This window comes from Aedes aegypti, chromosome 3, assembly GCF_002204515.2.
Source record: "Aedes aegypti strain LVP_AGWG chromosome 3, AaegL5.0 Primary Assembly, whole genome shotgun sequence".
NCBI lineage: Eukaryota > Metazoa > Arthropoda > Insecta > Diptera > Culicidae > Aedes > Aedes aegypti.
This window is the reverse complement of record NC_035109.1, coordinates 283,671,819-283,686,441: the sequence shown is the minus strand read 5'-3', so window position 1 is coordinate 283,686,441 and position 14,623 is coordinate 283,671,819. Positions and strand designations below refer to the sequence as shown.

The following is a 14,623-nucleotide window of genomic DNA, read 5'->3' as shown; positions in this document are numbered from 1 at the left end:
TAGCAACCGCAGCAACCGCCTATGCCTCCACGCAAGTAAAGTCAAACCGTGAGTACCCGTTCATCTATCCCATGCGCATGGTGAATTTCGCCCCTAGCCCGAGTTAAACCGCTTGCGTGGCCACATTTCGGCCCTACCGTTCGTCCCGTTTATGCGTCGGTAATCGGCAACATAAATTTAACCCCCAAATGAACACCACCCGTCGCACCGCACACACATGAATTTACCGCACACGAGAAGAGAGAAAGACAGTAGCTAGAGTAAAGAGGGAATGAAGTAGTAGAATAGGCCTAGAGTAAGATTGTAAATATTGTCGATAAAGTAGAAGTTAAGCAGATGGAAGAAATAGAATGAATTTCCGCTTGAATTTTAGATAGATGCGTTTTGAATAAAAGATTACACTGCAGTCCAAGAGTTTTTAAACAGTTATTTTTGGGAGAAATCTAGAGAGGTAAATGTAAAGGGATTTTTCACGTTTCGTGTCGTTTTTTTTATTTTGGTCATTTACTGGAGAGGTTGACTCCGAAATCAACCAGACAGCTTTTTAATCGAACGAAGATTCGTTCGAGGTGTTTGAGTCTTGTTTTTCCGTGATGATAACCATCGCGAGCACTACTTTACATTGGTCAAACACGTCGCAAAATGAAAGTACGTTTGAAAGAACACAGAAGTGCGGTAGAATCCAGTAAACCGAATGAATCAGGGGTGGCAGCACACACTGCAGCTTCCAACCACACAATCAATTGGCAAAACGCGAAGCTCATTAAAACAGTGAGGAAACCTATACAGTTGAACGCTTGGGAGTCAATGTTCATCACGAATACCCAGGAACCATTGATGAACGAAGATGACCCTCCCATCACATCGTGTCTGTTAAATCTAGCAGACACGACAATTACGTAACATCTCTTCGACCTGGACGAGTACGAACACCGTACGAAAATACAGCGTAATCAGTCGGACTTTGTCCCGAAGATGGGCTATATCGCGCCCGAAGCCGGTCGACGAAAAGGTAATTTTTTAAAACTTTTTGACGATTTGTAAGAACGATAAGTGTTATGTCTTGTCTTGTCTCCGTCGCGTCTCGTGAATATTGGTAAGAAAATTGAAAAAAAAAAAAATCAATTGAATCTCTGGATAACATCCCGCAGAATTCTGTAAAGGAACTTCTGTTAAAACTTAGTACGAAACCCCTTAAAAAATGTGTAAGAATAATCATAGGATTTTCTTAAAAATATGCTTTGGTTGTACCTTATGTGGAACCTTTAATGATCCTCTGAATATTCCAGGGAGATTTTTAAGTAATTCTTTGAATAACGTCTGGAAGGACTCCAGTAATCCTTGGATGAAATGCTGGAAAAATTCCTTGTAAAAAATCTATGAAAATAAATAATAAAACACAGGTCAAATTTAAGGAATTTTTTTAAATGTTCTTAAGGTGAACTGTTGAATCCAATCTCCAACTTCAAAGGCACTAATCTCGCTACGGAAGCATTACTTTTTTTATTTTGGCTTTGTGTACTAGCAGAAATAAGAAGATCAAGAAGTTTAGTGCCTTTGAAAAGTCGGCCATTGTGACGACCAACTTTGGATTCCAAGATGTTTCATCTCAATACATAATTCCTCGAGGATTTTTCGGAGCAATTCAATTCTTCAAAATTTGTGCATTTGTTCATAGGTCCATTGGATTTGATGCTTTGGAGCAACGACGTTCAACTGGTGCTGCTATTTTTTTATATTTTGTATTTCATTGCAAAGGATTACAACATTGAACTATGAAATAAAATGAAGAGCAATATTGAAAGATGTGGATATAAATTAAAAACCCACATTTGTTGTTCAAAGCCATATATAATTTGATAAATACTATCTGAGTGTCAGAATATAGGTACCGTCCGGATTTTGATTCACCAATGTATAAGAAAATCTGACAGAAGCCAGATTTTCAGATGGACTTTAAGAATTAGTCAAAAAGTTTATCATAACGCATTTTTATACATGAATGCTAAAGACAGGTTTTTTGAAATTCTAACTAAATAGCAACTTTCATAGTTAATTTTCCATTGGCCAGGAGTGATGGGAGGGCATCGCTTCCTTTGGCCCATGGCGCTTGTTATTCCATTCTCAAGGTATTCCTTTTCGAAAGTGGACTGAAACACTATTGGCATTCAATATCAACATGAGTTTTTTCCCACTGTGCATCGCCATCAAAGTCGTCCCCGTCATCGGAACCAACTCTCGAAGCTTCTGCAAAACAACATCTCGGGGACCATCGGCGCGGCACATGGATCCGGACCAAACCATATGCCCGAAATTAGCCATACCTGGATTCCGATGAATAAATTTTTAATAGCCAAAGCGATCGAACGTCGAAACCCGAAATGGAACCCCCGGAAAATCGGAATTTTTCACGCCTAGAGCCAGATGTTTGGCTGCTGTTGGCCTGTTTCTCTATCGTTTATTGTTGGTGGAATTTTCGTCGTCGGACAGGCAGTTGCATCAAATGCTGATTGCCATCATCCGATGGAAACGACGGACGACGACGTTTGGAATAGCTTTCTTTCGTCATCAACCGAGATAAAGGAAAACGTTACGAGCGTGAAACAGCTGGAAAATGGAGCTTTTCTTTCGGGCTGCTAATCACTCGGCAGAAGTTCTTGTGTCTATCTTTGGCCGTCTGAAAGGAAGTCGATAATGGCGGCTGTGCGGGAAGCAATTAGACAAGCTTGACAGGCTCGTTTTTAAGAGATGGAAGTTATTTTTCTCTGGCACGATTCTGTGGATGCTTGTTTATTAAGGCTTCTCTAAATTGATGTGATAAATTGTTGTGATTATGGTGCAGTGTTACCACGATTTCAATAATAATTTACCATGTGTGATTGCTTTTACATTAACGGGACCTAGAATGCCTTTTTTATGATGTAGTACATTCCAAAATTCCACGTTTCTTTCGACTAAAGGTATCCCGTTGCAAGTGGAACCTAAAAAGATGATATTTCAAAGCCATTGTTCAATATAATTTTAAAATATCAATGTTTTGTAAATCCCACTACCATATAGTGAAGTTGCTACCATCATTCATAGGCATATACCGTTTTGACTCATATTCCGAACACTTAAGGACAACGGTGACTTCAAATGCATCTGATTGGCATAAATTGGCTGATATTTGTGTAAATTTTAATTTCTTCGCAAAGTCTAACTGTTAGCTGTTGGGTGTACCAATAATAATGTTGATTTGATTATTTTTTGTATTGTTTTAACGTAAAAGTATGGAACAACATTTTGACTCAAATGCCGAACACTGTGTTTATTCTGTCTCATATTCCGAACACCTTGATTCAAATTCCGAACAGCACGATTAAATCGTATTCAAATAAATAATTTCTCAAATAAATTTATCTGAGCTTGTTTTACTGGTCTCAAACTAGAGAATTACCACTACTCCCGTGGTAAAAATTATATTGGAGACGTTAAAATTGAATTGCAATTGACTGCCATTTCCCTGTTGTTTGGTGACATATTTCAACGAAACATTTCAACCAAATCGCCATACAAAAACCGAGTGTTCGGAATATGAGTCTGTTCGGAATTTGAGACAAAACGGTAATACATTAACTTTTTTCGTCATTTCGTACCGAAATGCAGCTTAATAAATATACTTTCATAGCAGCCTGTTTGCGTTTTCAATGCACTGGGCAGCAAGTTAATTTGCTTCAATCTGATTGACTCTCAAAAAAAAAACATTTTTTTTATTGGTGACTTCAATTCAAAACATCGCTCATAGTATAATTTGCAAATTAATTCCAACGGCAGAATTTTATTTGATGAGTGCTCTTCAGGATGTTTCTCAATGCTAGCCCCTGATGGCCCTACATGTTTTTCCTCTTCTAGAAACCCATCTTTGATTGCTTTGGTTTTAACCGACTCTAGTCAGCTTTGTAGCCAACTGGTTACTCACGCTGATTTTGATTCTGATCATTTCCCTGTTACATTTCAAATATTACATGAAGAAATTCTCAATCCTATCAGATCCACATTCAATGATTTTAGTTTTTTCTTCAAATTAGAATCATCGTGTTGCCTAACACAGAACACCATAACATATTGATAAACGTAATGTTTGAAATACTACTAACAAAATAAAATAAAAAAAAAGTAAACCTTTGGCTCCATCCGATATTTCCCTACACTTATGGTCTTATATTTACCTTGAAAAGGATATCCACTGAACAACGGGCGCATGTTGAGCGAGTTCGCCCCAGACATGGCTCCCGACATATCCATGTTAACGCCTAAAAATCACAGCAACTCACTTTCCACCCGAGCAACAATGTAACGCACTTCTCTTCGCAAATCACTTAATATTCACCAAGCCGCAATCCACCTCATCAAACGCATTGTTCACACCTTCCAATTTTATTGCGTGTTAATAAACCACCGATCTTCGCATTTTCTGTGTGTTCGGTTCCGCTCCGAAAATTTATTCAATGTGCACCAATACTCTCACTCCAGCGCCTCAATTCTTCCTTGCACAATTATCGGTCGGTATCTTCACAAACACTTCAAAGTCGGGGGCTGAGCCGCGCTAATGAAATAATTATTTAATTTACAACCATTTGTGCTTCGCGATGAGCGCGCACTCACATTTTGCCCCACACCGACGACTGTCACTTTCGATTATTATGACGTGTGGTAAGGCGGCGATGAGGGATGTGCCATTCTTTCATCGATGAAACCTTTCTTTTGGTTTTCTGTGTGCCGTGAAGCTTCTTTCCACGCCTTCGCGATCACGACTTTTTTCAGCGCGATTCCACACAACTGTGTCTGTTTTAAAAATATTGCAAATGGATGTTTGGAAACGTTGAATGGATTAATCGCTGTGGTCTGCAGTCGATGAAGATGAACAAAGTTTTAATTGCGACTTTTGCAATTCTTCAATTATGCCTAGTGTTGAGAAGTGATGAGCGATTCTATTATCTCTCTGTACCATTTTTGTGGGTAACAATTATCAATGAATACATGCTATTGGGGTCCTTACTCAGCCGAGTGGTTAGAGTCCGCGGCTACAAAGCAAAGCCATGCTGAAGGTGTAAGAGTTTGAATCCCAGTCGGTCCAGGATCTTTTCGTAATGGAAATTTCTTTACTTCCCTGGGCATAGAGTATCATCGTACCTGCCACACGATATACGAATGGGAAAATGGCAACTTTGAAGCAAAGAAAGCTCTCTGTTTATAACTGTGGAAGTGCTCACAAGAACACTAAGCTGAAAAACAGGCTCTATGTCGGTGAGGATGTAAGGCCAAAAAGAAAAAAAAACATACTATTAGGGTACGTCTTTTTTTCGAAAATTCTCATAGCCAAAAATTCTTCTGCTCTCCTGAATATAAGCCGCATAAAAAGAAAATCCTCAAAGTTCAAGCCAAACATATTACGATTTACAGGTTAGTTACAAAATATGACCATCAGTGATGTCTTTATAACTTTGTTATTTTCTAACCAATTTTGAAGTTGTTAGCAAAACATCAAATTTGTGTTAAAACAAAACATGTCGTAGTAAAAAGTAGTTTACTCCAAGTTTATCTGCATTTTACTAAGGAAATATCTCTGTTTGACCGCAAATTTAAGAATACATAAACAATTCCGAACTTTTTCACAGACTTTTGAAACCATTTTAACAATTTTCTAAATGTGTATACAACATAGTTAATCAAAATTTTGTTTTAACTTAGTTATTCAAGATCTACTTAATTTATGTTACTAAATGTTTCAACTGTTGGATGAACTTTCAACCGGTGAAATAAAAAAAAATGTATTTTTCGTTTAATGTTTTATGTTTTTGTACAGTTTGTATTGATTAACTAAGTCAAAACGATTTTTAAACTATTTGTGTTATTCACACTTATGGAAAACAATCAAATGTTCTATAGAAGCATGAAATCGGTTGAGTTTTAAAACAAGTGGAATAAAAAGCGTGTAGAAATGGAAAAAAAAACATAATTTTCTTGTGAAATAAGGAATTGGAGGGTACTACATTGAACTTTGATTTCAAACAATTCTGATGTTTTTATAATTTTAATTTTGAAGAGAATGATGCTCAACATTGCAAAATTGGTTGCAAAATAGCAAAGTTATGCAAACTTGTTAGCGTTATTTCTAAATCTTAATATTTTTGGCTCAAACCTTGAGGTTTCTCTTTTATGTGATTTATTCCAGAAGAACACACAAACTTTTAGTTTTAAGAACATTCATAAAATAACAGTACAATAAGCTAAAATAGTTAGTAACTTAATGCTGGTTTTCCATACAATAAGCCCAAGTTGGGAAATTTTTATCTCAGCTTCTGGAAGGCCGAATTGCCTGAAACTTGAATGCAAAATAACCTGATGTTTTGTATAGTAATTTACTTCCAGAAGTTAAACAAATTTGCAACATACCTTTTTCGAATAAAATTAAAAAATCTCTTGATTATTACATCTTGTCTTAAAGCAACCCTTTGAAACTGTTTTTGAAATGTTAATGGAATTTCAAAACAAATTTCAACTTATTTGTAGTTCATCATTAAATTTTCATTTGAGTGAAAAACTAGCCGGATGAGTTAAAATTCACACAAATAAAGTCATAAAAAAGTTGAAATTGCAGCTCTATCGAATTACCAGAAGCTAACGTATCACATAATAAGAGGAGCTCTGAAATTCTGGCAGAAATATTTTGATTTAGGGATGGCGCATCCGACATGTAGGTGTATTTACAAGACATAGAATAAAACTTTTAGTGAATTGTATACAACTTTGTTGTTTTGAACCAATTTAGAACCTCTTAGAATCATTTCCGTAGCAAAGCTTATAGGAAACCAAGATTAAGTTCAAATGGTTGAACAGGCCAGACCAACGTAAAGAACGCATTCTCACAAGGTTTCACATATGATACACCCGAATATGTCAAATATAGCTTACAATAGAACACGTTATACTAAAATGTATGAAATATCAAAATGTTAAAGTTGAAATTTATTTGAGCAACAATATTCAAATAGTGCTAGGCAATAACAAAGAAAATAAATGTAAATCGTAAAAATTTTAAAAATGAATGTAAATTTGAATGTAACAACAGCAGACAGTGGCGCGCACTTTGCCCGACCAGACGATTACAAAAATACATCGGATTTTTTCTCGCTACTACTGATCAGTACTTGGTCTATATTTTCATAATCGAAAAGTATTATAATATTCTATCGATGAATTTTTTTTTCATTCATTTTGTATGGGCTGAAATGCGTTGGAAATGGGATTTTCATGGGTGTTAGTATGAAAAATAGCTTGAAACTGTAGAAAATCAAAATTTCACTGATGGAATATTTAAAAACCTTCAGTTTATGAAAACATAATCCAAATAGTGTACTCTAGTGAGAAAAACCCCGATATACATATGTTTTTTATAATCGTCTAGATTAGACATACCGTAAGATGAATGAACCTCTCGGTTTAAAACCTCTATGATAATAATGAAACTAAAAAAAGTTTAGTTAATAGTATGATCAAAAGTTTACCTCGTTCACGCAACAAAAAAAAAGTTTGGCTTATCATTTGTGAATATTTACCCGATTCTAATTTTTTTATATGCCTTGAAAGACAACTTGATTGCTACCAATAAGGTATCGTGCACAAATTGTGTCACGCTCTTCTGGGAAAAAGTCATGCAAAGTGTGGCAAGCCTTGCAAAATTGTCAGTAGATCCATAAAAAGCGGGGAGGGGGGTTGGTAGAGAAGATCAAAAATGTTCAAATTTGGCGTGTGAACCATCCCAAAAAAATCGTTTTTGCAAGGTTAAATTCTAGCAACATGGACTGTTTTGATTGTTTGCCAAAATCAAACTGTATTGAATAGATAAAGATATTTTCTTCTTCTTTGAAGAAGATTTCATTAGGAAATCATTCAAAGGGGCTAATCCCTCTACGGTCTACGGTATAGTTTGTGTATGAAAAATTGTGAATTTTGTTTCATGTGAAATTCCAGCTATTTCTGAACTGCGATGAAAATTTCAGATCAAGCCAAGATCTGAATCAGCAAACTTAATCATTTTGTGTGAAACACTGTTCAAGAGTACTTGATTACGTTAAGTAATGCGGATAAAAATGCCATGAGAAATAGAATAGGCTTTGTTCAGGAGAGATAGTATCAGTGCAGTAAACATTCGACAGTTTACGCGATTTTCGTTTCTTTGCCATGGCCAGCAGTCATTTTATTTTTCTGCATTCATCCGCTACTGCCACCTCTCACACACAGCACGAGCGGTGGAATGAACATCGAGAAACACAAAAAAGTGTCAATTGAATGTCGTCTGATACGATGACATTTGCATAAATCATAAGATTTGCATGGAATTCAGACAGATCGGATCATAAACAACAATAATAGTTTCATCTTGCTTTTTATGTCGAATGTGACATACATACAGTGGAAGCAGAGTTAATTACTAAAAATGATAGAAACAAACAAAACCGAGCAAGCTATCGTGATCAGAGGCATGCAGTTGACAATTTAAACAACAACGTGTCGACTACCGTGATTGCTAACAACACTGGATGCTATCTAAAAGGAAAATAACAGCAGATATAAGATTCAGGTAAAAATGCTAAAACAATTCAAAGCGTCAAGGCCAGAAAAGATTAACTTACAGATGATATAATAATTATTTCTCGTGAAAATTTGACACAACTCTTCCCGAGAGAATACAATTGCATTGTTCCTTAGAAAACAAAAAATCTCTATTTTAGATTCGAAACTGACGAATACCATTCAGAATGAGTTGAAAATATTAGAAATTAAGCTCGATGGTTTTTGATTTAGATTGCATTTCACACATGTTTTCAGAATTGTAGAATTAGTGTTTTCCGCAGATAAATTGATCATTTTACAAAACGACAATTTACACCGTTTCCAGCCAAAGGCTGCACAGACTGAACAATCACGAACATTAGGCAACGGACAACACGGAACATCCAGTAGCCCAGTGATCAATTCTTCGTTTAACTCAAGAAATACTCAAGAATAACTCAATAAGAATAAAAGTAGCCTATGAGTTTTTGCATGCAATTTATTTGAAAAATTCAAGTTTAGAAATTGTTGGTGTTGGAGAAAATCGTTCTATGGAGAAGTTCTAGTGAATGTATCGACCACAAGAAAAAAAATGTACACTGAACTAGTAGTTTTCGGAACAAATTGCAGAATGATGATTTTTACAGCACGAGTCGTACGAGGCTTGCCGAGTAGGATAATTACGACAAGTGCTGTAAAAATCGAGTTCTGCAACGAGTTACGTACAACATTTTTTGCAATGTCGAAGAAGACCACTTGAGAGTATCGTAAATGACATCGGGATGCATTCCATTATTTTACAATTTCTGAAAAATGGTTTTTTTTTTTTTTTTATTTATCTTTATTAACGAGATTTTTAGCCCTGGGCTAGTTCATCTCGGGACCAACGGCTTTACTTCCCTTCCGAAGGAAGTCGTCACTGAAATTTTTAGTAACTATCTCGGGGATGGGATTCGATCCCAGGTCCTCGGCGTGAGAGGTGTGTGTTCTAACCACTACACCAGGTCCGTCCCCTGAAAAATGGTTGTGTAATGATTAATTACGGAACTCAAAACAGTTGCGTAATGAGAAAAATATATATTTTGCAGTTTCTTATCGTTATAGGCTGTTTTTCATCACTCCAATCTGTTACGATGCGGCCTACTTTCCTGCACTGAATTAAGCAGTATGGTAATAGGCATAACGCAACTCAAATTATAACGCATCGTTTTTCATTACGCAACTGGTTTGAGTTGAGTAATGGATCATTAGACAACAATTTTCAGAAAATGTGAAATAATGATGAATGCTTCCCAATGTTATTTCTGATATCCTCAAGTGGTCTTTTACAAAATTGCCAAAAATGTTGTGTGTACCTTGTTTTAAAGTTCAAATTCTATGGCAAATTTAACAAATACAGGTCGGACTCGACTATCCGGAGACTCGAATATCCGGGGACTCGATTATCCGGAATTTGTTTTTTGATGTTCTTGTTTTTCAATTTTTTGCATAAATCGGAAATAATTTAGTATTGCAATAAACAATATAAATGGTTTTGCAGTTTTGAACGTATTTAAGAAAAGGGGGGTTTGAAAAAAGTGTTTTTTGTGTATGCTGGTCAAATTGTTTTTTCTTGTGAAGATTCCTACCGTTTTTAAAAATAATTTCTAGCTACAGCACTGCATCATATAAATAAAACAATCAAAAAAGATAATATTTAAGTTCTTTTATCGAAGATTTCATTTATTTTTACTTAGTGATTCGATTATCCAGAGGATTTAATTATCCGGAGTGAAAAAAAATGATACTCCGGATAATCGAGTCCGACCTGTATTTCGAAGTTTAGGTTTTATTTTTGAAATCTTCATGGAACTTCTTCATATTAAGAACATTGTTCTCTTAAATTAAAAATTTCAGCACAAGAATTTTTCAAATGAATTGACGGCAAAAAATCATAGGCCATTTTCAAAAGTTTCTTTAGTTAATATTATTTATTTTTCTATGGAAAACACTTTTTCTATCATATCGAAGACATGTGTAAAATTTAATGAAAATCGAAGTTGGTCGAGTTCTGTGACTGGCCGATTTGTAATTGAATCCGTCAACTTTTCTCAACCTTTGAATGTTTTATTTGTAAATGTTATTGTCTAATATAACATTTAAAAATTAGCTCAATTTTTGACAAACATATTGGGGGTATTACGTTAGGCTGAATGCCGTTAGGCCGAAAGGGTCATAAGGCTTAAATAGTCGTTAGGCCTAAAAGGTCTTTGCGCCGAAAATGGCCGATGGTTCCAATGGCTCGTAAGGTGCATTAACTTTCATAATTATTAGGAGCAGGGTAAGTTGCATTGCCCAAATTATCCGTTAAAGTTATATTGAATGTGAATGTGATCACGACCCTTTTAGCCGAGCGGCCTGCTTCCCTTTAAATTAGAGTGTCCATCGCGGGATATCCCGGGACAAAAATCCCGGGATAGATAAATTTCGGGATTACCCATTTCCCGGGATATAACATACTGTTCCGTGATTCTCGAAGTGAATATAAGATTTGATTAAAACAAGTAAATTATTCGAATAAATATAAAAATATCATAGAATCAAAGAAAATGGGTAATTACTCTTATAAGAAGGCTAAATTACCAAATCAGTACAATCAGTACAGTCTAGTTACAAAGACCTTTTTAAGCAATTTTTTACAACATTGTGCGTTTTCATAAACCTATTCCTTGGAGAGCCAATCTAAAAGTTCACCTAAATTCTTATTTTTAATAACTAACTTTTAGTATTGTCAGATTTCTAAATGTTTCTCTTTTACTTAAAAGATGATGATGATGAGTTTTCAAATCATCTGGATCACTACTGTCTTAATATTATGACTTAAGTACTCTTTCATTTATTATGGAGAATTTGTAAACCTCCCCAACATAACCGGGAGCAGTCAAGATAAGCTTTGATTTTTAAATTTCTTATTTGGAATAAAACTGCTGTAATTGATTTTTTATTTCAACTGCCCGAGCAGAAGAAAATAACTACTGAGTACCAAACTAAGGTACAGGTATGTTCCGTTTTTATCAACACGATCGGCGATTTTCAGTTGACAAAAACGGAACCGTGACAAAAACGGAATAATTTTCTTAGACAAAATATTTTACAAATTTGAAATAAAAATTGCAGTTTTGTCAGGATAATACACATTTTCATCATATTAATGCACAGTATTGACGTTTGAGAGCTGTGACGACCATTTAGATTGTTTATTATCATAGGCTCGTGATGAAGTTGATTGCAGATTCCTATCAATCAATATGATTTTGATATAAATCATTAATAGTTTCAGTTTTCTTAGTTAGAATTTCAATAAAAGTAATGTAGAATATTGAAACGATAATCACATAAATGTCCTATGCATCACAAGGTACACCATATTTGTAAAAATAACTACAAGGAAGTGAGGCAAGCTGATCATTTTTTTAAAGAAAGATTAAACAAGAAACAACTTCTTTTTCTACTGTTCATCCTCATCCTTCTTCTTCTTTTTTTTTTTCTCTTCTTCTTCTTCTTCTTCTTCTTCTTCTTATTCTTCATGGCATTACATCCCAACTGAGAAAGAGCCTTCTTCTCATCTTAGTGTTCTTATATACACTGCAACTATTAACTGAGAGCTTTTTTTCCAAGGTACCGTAATTCGGGGTGTAGTTGATAAGTGGGGAGAAGTTGATCATTCCCGTACCCTCATGTATAAACTGTCAAGAGAGCTATGATCCGATTTCAAATATCACAATTTATGTGATGTCGCTTTACCTGATAGCTGCGCTTGTTGTTCCTAAATTCGGTTTGACATTCAAGATAATTATACCATGGAAAACAGAATTTTTAGGAAATGTTTTGTAAACTGTATAAAGACACCATTTAAATAAACTGTTTCATACATTCCAGATATGTTCAGTGAACCCAGTTTTTGATTAGCATTGAGGATTAAAATTAATTTTCAGAGAAAAACCATGTTCTTTTACTGAGCGAGTTACTAATTTCGAAGAAAATTTCATATCTTTAGGCGTTTAATGTGATGTATTCTGCAATTAACAACATTTAATTCTAAATTTGACCGATTTATCAAAAAATTTTGATTTTCGAGTTTTGAATCGGATTTTGTGAACTCAAATTTAGTGAATAGCATATCTCTTTAATTTATGAAACCTATCGCAGTAACTGATCAACATCACCCCGGAATCAAGAACTCCAATTTTGAAAAATGTTTCTGTTATAACGATAAGATTTTGTCGAAATTCCGTTTGTATAATTCGATACACATCCATTCAGTACAGGTTTAAAACATATTTGGATGGTAAAACATGCATCCTACTTGGAATTATAGAACAGAATCTCTCAAAAGTGATCAACTTCACCCAATTTTACGGTACATTTTTTTGCATTTTTGGTCACAACCGATTGATGATTAAATGTGGAGTTATGTTGCGAAAGTTTTGCAACTGAAATGAATACTTACACAGAAAGAAAAATCCATGTAAATTTCAGCGTAAAATTATGCACATGAAGGGAATGCCAGAAATGTCGCAAATTTATACGTCACATCGTGTAAAATTACAATAACATCATGTAAGTTTCCGCTAGACATCGTGTAATCTAGCATGGATTCTATCCGATTTCGCGACAATTGGCATAAATTTACATGATGTTGGTGTAATTTTACACAATGTGTCATGTAAATTTGAGACAAATCTGGCATTCCCTTTATATGCATTATTTTACGCTGAAATTTACATGGATTTTTCTTTCTGTGTACGGTTTACTGAGCTTTGAATTGCCAAATTTAACATTAAAATGATTGTGGTGATCTTCTAAAGTTATTACTTCCAACTTCGACAAGGATGCACTAATCACCATTCTAGAACAGCACCACCATCGCCTTTTAGCTTTAAGGCTCAAACGCAATGATAGCGGAACGGCAACGGAAAGCGGAACTAGTTCGCCAGCATGAACTGTAGCATGCTTGTCGACCCAGACTTGGTTCACTTTCGTTCGTTGACAGCTCAGTTGAGATGGTGTGATTCATGGTGGTTCCGCTTTCCGTTGCCGTTCCGCTATCACTGCGTACGTAAGATCACAAATAGACTGGCAATAAACTAACTTAAGTTTTAGTTTTTTGTTGAGTACATATAATATTAAATAACTGAGAGAGAGGAGACAGCTGGCTTAGATTGCGAGCTCCCAAAAGTTAAGGGAACCTGTCACCAACTGTTACTGGAAAACCAACACAGTTATTACAGATAATTTTCCAAATCGTTTCCTTCACTCAAACACTTCAGAACATTTGACTAATGCAAGAGTGAAATAATTATGTAAGTCTATCAGCCCGTTCTGGCAACAAAATCTTCTACAGATTGACAACTACTAAAAAACTAAACATTTCATATACTTTGCAATTGGATTAAATGGACAAATGCAAAGCATATGTAATGTTCAGTTTTTCGGTAGTTGTCAAACTTCCACTCGGCTCATTAGCCGTAAACCACGAATCATAATTAATCAAAAACAAGTATTCTAGAAATTGCTTAGTTTTGCTGGACCTCTTCCCCTACCCCTTGGAACAGGATCTAATCAATTGCTGTTTGCTATAATTTGTGCAATGCCACCGAGTTTGAGAGATAGAAGTTAATGTCCAAACTATGACAAGGTCGACAGTCTTATTGAGAATAATAATATTAAATATATAATATTGATAAACTTGATCATACCTCTTGCCGTTGTACACAACATTGAGTTCATTCCCAAGTGCATCCCTTATCAAAAAGAGCTGAACATGTATGGGATCGTTCATTAATCATGTAAGCGGTAATGGGGTGAGGCGGGGAATTTGAGGTATCTTAAGTGCCATACAAATTATTTTTTATTTTCATACAAAAATTCATACCATAGGGGGAGTATATATGTCTATCAAATTTACATAGAAAATTCTTTTAAGCCATATTTTATAAGAAAAAGGAGAGGTCTCTTTTAAGTACGTTGTTGCTAGGACGTGGCC

General features: G+C 35.2%; 1 protein-coding gene across 6 annotated transcripts in view; it reads right to left on the bottom strand.

Moving 5' to 3' along the window:
* Positions 1-14,623, bottom strand: part of LOC110678958 (protein gooseberry-neuro) — a 163,078-nt gene that overhangs the window by 144,463 nt on the left and 3,992 nt on the right. For 3 of the 6 annotated variants that reach the window (XM_021852684.1, XM_021852685.1, XM_021852689.1), the window contains exon 2: positions 4,212-4,887. In XM_021852684.1, coding sequence (XP_021708376.1) covers positions 4,212-4,287 — 76 coding nt within the window. In that variant the 5' untranslated portion in view covers positions 4,288-4,887. The remainder of the gene's footprint in view (positions 1-4,211; positions 4,888-14,623) is intronic. The other 3 variants (XM_021852687.1, XM_021852688.1, XM_021852686.1) reach the window with 2 other exon arrangements.